Below are 5843 nucleotides of genomic sequence, written 5' to 3' on the forward strand. Positions count from 1 at the left end.
AACAAGAGCACGTATACGTAAGTGGTACGTTTACACCGTATAGTCCTCTCCTCGAGTACTAGTACTACGTCGCGTGCCACGCTCGGTGCATCCGTGCATGCATGGTCTGTACGTGCATGCAACATCGCCACCTCCTTATGGATCTCTCTTTAATTTTCGTCAGCAAAGATGATCCGTGCCCGTGCCCAGGAACGTGCTGTCCTAGCAAGCCTCGTGGGCCCACAGTATCTGTACGAGCGATCTTATCAGCGGCGCTCCCGAACGGACGGCGAGATCTCCTCCCCGGGCGCCATGTCACCTCGCCACCGGGTCAGGGAATCAGGATAGCCCTATCCGGAAGCGGCCGCGTGGCGCCCTCCCTATGGGCCTCCGCCGCGCGCAGCCTCTCCCACACAAACCTCATCGACGGCCAGCCGTTTCAAATCCTTAACAGGATCGATCCATCCACCGAGCCAAGTCTGTGCACGTACTACGTACCGGCAGCAGAAGGAAGAAGGTCAGGCCACCACACATCCTCTGTACTGTACAGCCTCCCAATGGCGTCGCTCGTCGCCGTCCAGCCGGTCGCCGTGAGGGGCCTGGCCGGCAGCTCCATCTCCGGCCGCAAGCTCGCCGTCCGGCCCGCCTCCGCCGCCGTCTCCCGCTCCACCCGCAGGTACTTACGCACATGTCAATCAACACACCGTCGAGCGAGCAAGAGAGCGCACGTATATATAACTGATCAATTAACGCGGCGGCAGGGCTCGCGGGGCGGCGGTGGTGGCCAAGTACGGGGAGAAGAGCGTCTACTTCGACCTGGACGACATCGCCAACACGACGGGGCAGTGGGACCTGTACGGCAGCGACGCCGCGTCGCCCTACAACGGCCTGCAGAGCAAGTTCTTCAACACCTTCGCCGCGCCCTTCACCAAGCGCGGGCTGCTGCTCAAGGTCCTGCTGCTCGGCGGCGGCTCGCTGCTCGCCTACGTCAGCGCCACCGCCTCCCCCGACCTGCTCCCCATCAAGAAGGGGCCCCAGCTGCCGCCCACCCCGGGACCACGCGGCAAGATCTAAGTAGATCTGCAATCAAAGCCTTCTTCCTCCTCTCGCCTCGCCTCGCCTCGGCTCGGCTCGTGCTTGTGTACCATGGATCTGATGGATTCCCCTCTATCTATGCTTCTGTTGATACTTGATCGTTGTACTTCGTATCAGTAATTGGAAAGATGCTGCATGCATGATGCATGCAATTACTGTAGATCATTTGCTCTTTGATGATTGCTACGTACTGGTTTTTGTACCATGTTTAGGCCATACTGGCGATTTAAATTACTCTACTTGTCTAGAGGGTACAGTGCCGATCTATAGTTCTCCCCCTTTGGTTTATGTCACTCTAGCCAATACGTATTGTCCGGCCGGCCTACTCACGGCTCTACGTGCACAGCTGCACACCTACATACTCCCTCCGTCCGTCGAAACTACTACTCCCTCTGTTCGGAATTACTTGTCGCACAAATGGATGTATCTAGACGTATTTTAGTTCTAGATACATCCATTTCCAAGACAAGTAATTCAGAATGGAGGGAGTATCCATTTTTGCGACAAATAATTCGGGACTGAGGGAGTACTTACTAACAGTTGCTGCTGCTGCCGGCGGGAAATTAGATCTTAACCCACTTGTTTGGTTAATGTCTTATAAATACCATCAATCATACATTGCGTCGGCGATTTATGCAAAAATCCAACTGCCATCATAACACTCCTAGTACAAGACACTGGAAAGGCTACGCTTAACAAACATTGCATGGAAAACAGGGTCCGGAAGAGGTCAAGGTTAGCTAGGAGTACTAGAAGTGGGCTAGAAAACTACATGTCCATTTCTCAGGCTCAGTGTGAAAAATCTCATGATTATTTAGTTAGTTCTTGTAGATCAGGGGGGGTCACACATCAGCAGCACATCATATTGGCCTCTGCACCAAATTTCCATTGGGGGTCCAACACAATGGAGATACAGACAGGTGTCCAAAAGCTTACATAAACCTCACAAGTCACAGTGGTACACCCACACAGCTCTGCACCTTGATCACAATGCTCTGAACACATATTTACATCCATTTCACTCCGAATGATCCGGCACATATGTCTTCCCCCACCCCACCTCCCCGCCACCCCTGCGACCCCCTACGGCAGCGCGCCACTAGTGTCTAGATATGGGGCTCCGTGCTCCGCCCAGGTTCTCAAGCTTGTCCAGGTAGGAGTACCTCTTGGTGCCGATCTTCGAGATCTTGCTCAGCTTCTTACCTTGGGGATCCTGCGACCCTAGTATCATGGTCTCGATGGTGCCGTCCCGGGGCCCCACGTAGTCGAACAATGTCGAGTTAACCGGCTCCATCCTTCCCAGCCTCCCCATCTCGTCCTTGGCGTCTTGGACCACTGTGTCTGTGTCGTCGGTTGTTAAGCTCGGCATCCTCATTGAGTCCCCATTCTTGGGGTCTTGGGCGAGGGCGTCGGCGTGGAGAACGTCTTCGATGCGGGACATTACGGTGTAGGCTAGGCTCTCGAGCGTCCTTGAGTAGCTCTCCAGAATGGCACTCCCAACATCCTGCGAAAACAACACGGGAACACAAATGTATGTAGTTGGCATTAGTAATTAAAAGGGTACTGTAGCAATTCCGAAAACACAGTGAAAAATTGTAGGTACCCTGTTGTACTGGATTTTGCTGATGTCCAGAGCTGATTGGGAAATCCCTGGAAATCTGTGCTTGAGGAGGAGAAGAACGTTCTCTGCCCTCCCCTCGAATCGACCCCGCTTCTCGTGGCTGACGCCATGGCCCCACTTGCCGTCCCTCTGCATTTTCTTTTGCCAAATGACGACCGATGCTTCGATCCGGTTCTTCAGATCAACAATGTTGTACTCGTTCGACAGGTCTACCGTTGCTATGAGTTCTTCGGGGTCGAAATAATCGTCGGTTATAAGCTTGTACATCGAGTCCCCGAGGGTAGATTTCCCGTTCTACCAAGCATAAGAATAAGAGGATTTTGTCATGTGAGATCACAATAATGTAGTCAAGCAAGGTAAATGTAATTGTCGTATAATAACGTCCTTGTGTTCTTATGGATTACCTTAGGCAGAGTCTCCATGTAAGCTTCTGGAATATCCATCTCCATGAGAACATTAGCATTGATGGCCATTGTTGCCTTCAAGACTTGGTTGACAAGCTCCTTCTGGTGATGAAGCCATCTCCTCGTCGAGTCTGACAGACCCTCGGGAGGGACCTTGACCGTCGGGAGCCACCACTTGTCACTCTGCTCTGCCGCGTCGCCCTTCTCAGATTCATTGTCATTTTTCTTCACATACCAAAACTCCTGCTTGTCGCTGAAACTATCGAGATAGTCCTGTTCGGCATCAGAAATGTGCAACGGTAACAAATTAGCAACTCAGGTATCTTCACATCAACCCCGTAAACAATTCAGAGAAGGGTGTGGAATTTTATATTACAAGGAGCATTCCGTCAAGCTTGCGCAATGCCGGGACGTTCATCAGCAGATCTCTGCGTTGCTGAGTTATCATAACCTGCTTGTCAAAAAGAATAAAAATGTACTATTGTAATTAGTTGTAATTCGATTTGCATAATGAGGTTGCATAGTACGGGCCCTAAGCAAGGCAAAAAAAAGTGTGACCGCCTATAAGGTTCCAATAGGCACGTCCCACATTGTACTTCTTCACTAGTTGTGCAACTGAAATACTTTTCCCACAAAAAAAAAACTGAAATATAATAACAAAATATTTTTTCTTTGTAGGACCTCCAAAGCAACATAACCAACCATGTGTGATGAAAATAAGGGTAGGGGACTCGTTTCTGACCTCCATGGTGCTGCCATCCTCGGCCACCTGGCGTGAAGGAACGAACTCGACGATGAAATCGGCGACGGAGAGAAGCCAGTCGATCTCCTTTGTCCACCGAGCCTTCTGCTCAGGGGCCATCGGTTGGAGACGCCGCTGCTCACCGAACACGGAAGCTGCAACGGCGTGCCACCACGAGAAGGAATACATAACTGGTAAGAATTTCCACAAGAAACCAACCACGAATTGAAATGATTTGAAATCCAGAAATCATGCATCAAGCACGTGATAGAGCTCCCGATTTAGTCGTGCATGTACCCATTGCGAGGTCTACGATTGTATGCTGTACAAAAAGGTTGTTTTCTCATCCGCAAAAAAAGAGAGGATGTTTTCACCAATTTCCACTAAATTATTTTGAGGATTAAAATCATTTAAGCCATTACTTTTGTTTGGAATTTGTAGTGACAAGTAGAGTATATACTAGTAGGCCAGGTTATGCACATTGTGCACATTGGGTGATGTACTCTCATTTATTAGACCGATTTTTTGACACACCAAAAATTGCTTTAATTTAGCTCGCACTAGCAGGGCCAGCCGTGGACACCATTCACGAAATGGAAAGGGAAAGATTTGATACGAAATTGAGTGATTAGCTGCTAGATTGGTGATGGCACAAAAATGGAAACATATATTGGAAAGAAAAGGGAGTGATTACCTGCAAGATTGGTGATGGCATTGGACAGAGCAAGAGCCGAGGAGACTCCTTTGCCGCTGCCGGACATGTCCTCCCCCAGCAGCAGCTTGGAGAACTTCTCCTTCACCATGTCCATGTCTGCAACCGATCGACCACCACCGGAGCAATTCATTCGTCGATCGAACAAGGCCGCATTGATCGACCACGCTAGCTAGAAATCAACAGTGATCACGCACGCACGCACCTGATGGCGGGCCCTCCGGCCGGGGCGCGGGCTTGGGGGGCGGCGCGGCCGAGGTGGAGGGCCTGGGCGCGTCGGACGGGCCGCCGGCGAGCGGCGCCGGGATGAGGTCGACCGACAGCTTGCCCCTGGACCCGCAGCTGCTCCGGGAGAGCATCCGCCTGGCGCACGGCAGCGTCTGGGTCTTGGTCGACGGCTCCATCGTCGGGCTCCCAGGGTCGAGGACCACGTCCTCCGACGACGCCGAGGACGACACCGACGAGAGCGGCGACGAGGGCGTCGACGACGCCTTGCCCGACTTGCGCCGCCTGAAGGAGAACCTGGAGTCGCGGCCGTGCCCGGTCTTGAGGAACGGCGGCGCCATCACGCGCTCATCGCCGCCAGTCACCACCGCATTACGCACGCACGTACGCCGACGCACGCGGGCCGGCCGAGGTCAGGCGGGCAGAGAGAGGGAGGGAGGGAAGGGAACGCCGGCCGTCCGTCCGTCCGTCCGTCCGACCTCGCGCCCCCGCGCGCGCGAGAGAGATGGGAGGAGGGATGTCCGGTGGCTGGCTGGCGCGTGGGCGTGGCTGGCTGTCTGGCTAGATTCGGGGGAGGGCGGTTTTGCGAGGGAGGCGAGGAGAGGAAAGGGGGGAGGCGATGTCGCGCGCGGCGTGCCCGTGGATGATGGATGGCGCGAGCTGCAGGCGCCGCGGGAAATGGGTCCGTTTTGTGTGTGTGTTGTGTCGTCAGTTTTATCGTTGGGGATGTACGCTGCTATTTTTAATCTCAGTCGCCCGTGGTTACTTTTCTCCATCTCGGTTCGGTTGGTGGTTAATTAGCACGTGCTGCTCTTAGGAGTACAGCTTAACAGTACTTGGGGTCGCATCACGGTGAACTATAAAAGCTCAGTTTTTTTAAGATGTGATGATGGCTTCTTTTTTCGGCCCCTCTTCGAGCACCGGGGGAAACCCTATGTCCGATTCATCGGATTGGACGGTGACAACGTCACGGTACTGTTTTTATTCACGAAGGCGGAGCAAAGACAGTTTATAGTTTCGATACCAGAAAACTTAAGCATTTCACAAAAGATGCAAGGAGGATTT

The 5843-nt window shown here is 52.8% G+C and overlaps 2 protein-coding genes across 2 annotated transcripts; one reads left to right on the top strand and one right to left on the bottom strand.

Annotated features, from left to right (window-relative positions):
* The first annotated feature begins 460 nt into the window (after positions 1-460).
* LOC119349507 (photosystem I reaction center subunit VI, chloroplastic) lies at positions 461-1321 on the top strand. Its single transcript, XM_037617548.1, has 2 exons — positions 461-655; positions 741-1321. The coding sequence occupies exons 1-2, from the start codon at positions 537-539 to the stop codon at positions 1051-1053; spliced, it is 432 nt and encodes a 143-aa protein (XP_037473445.1). The 5' UTR covers positions 461-536; the 3' UTR covers positions 1054-1321.
* An 838-nt stretch (positions 1322-2159) lies between these two features.
* LOC119311756 (rop guanine nucleotide exchange factor 9-like) lies at positions 2160-5546 on the bottom strand. The gene is made up of 7 exons (XM_037587457.1): positions 4759-5546; positions 4536-4652; positions 3842-3996; positions 3476-3550; positions 3100-3372; positions 2678-2989; positions 2160-2578 (listed from the first exon to the last, which is right to left on the bottom strand). Exons 1-7 carry the CDS (start codon positions 5117-5119, stop codon positions 2174-2176), a joined length of 1698 nt encoding a protein of 565 aa, XP_037443354.1. The 5' UTR covers positions 5120-5546; the 3' UTR covers positions 2160-2173.
* Positions 5547-5843: the final 297 nt, after the last annotated feature.

Source organism: Triticum dicoccoides, chromosome 1B (assembly GCF_002162155.2).
Source record: "Triticum dicoccoides isolate Atlit2015 ecotype Zavitan chromosome 1B, WEW_v2.0, whole genome shotgun sequence".
Lineage (NCBI taxonomy): Eukaryota > Viridiplantae > Streptophyta > Magnoliopsida > Poales > Poaceae > Triticum > Triticum dicoccoides.

Coding starts and splice junctions, on each gene's coding strand:
- LOC119349507 (XM_037617548.1), top strand. CDS start 537: ATGGCGTCGCTCGTCGCCGTCCAGCCGGTCGCCGTGAGGGGCCTGGCC. Junction 656..740: donor GTCTCCCGCTCCACCCGCAG/GTACTTACGCAC, acceptor ACGCGGCGGCAG/GGCTCGCGGGGCGGCGGTGG.
- LOC119311756 (XM_037587457.1), bottom strand. CDS start 5,119: ATGGCGCCGCCGTTCCTCAAGACCGGGCACGGCCGCGACTCCAGGTTC. Junction 3,551..3,841: donor AGGATGGCAGCACCATGGAG/GTCAGAAACGAG, acceptor TTTGACAAGCAG/GTTATGATAACTCAGCAACG. Junction 3,373..3,475: donor AGCTTGACGGAATGCTCCTT/GTAATATAAAAT, acceptor GATGCCGAACAG/GACTATCTCGATAGTTTCAG.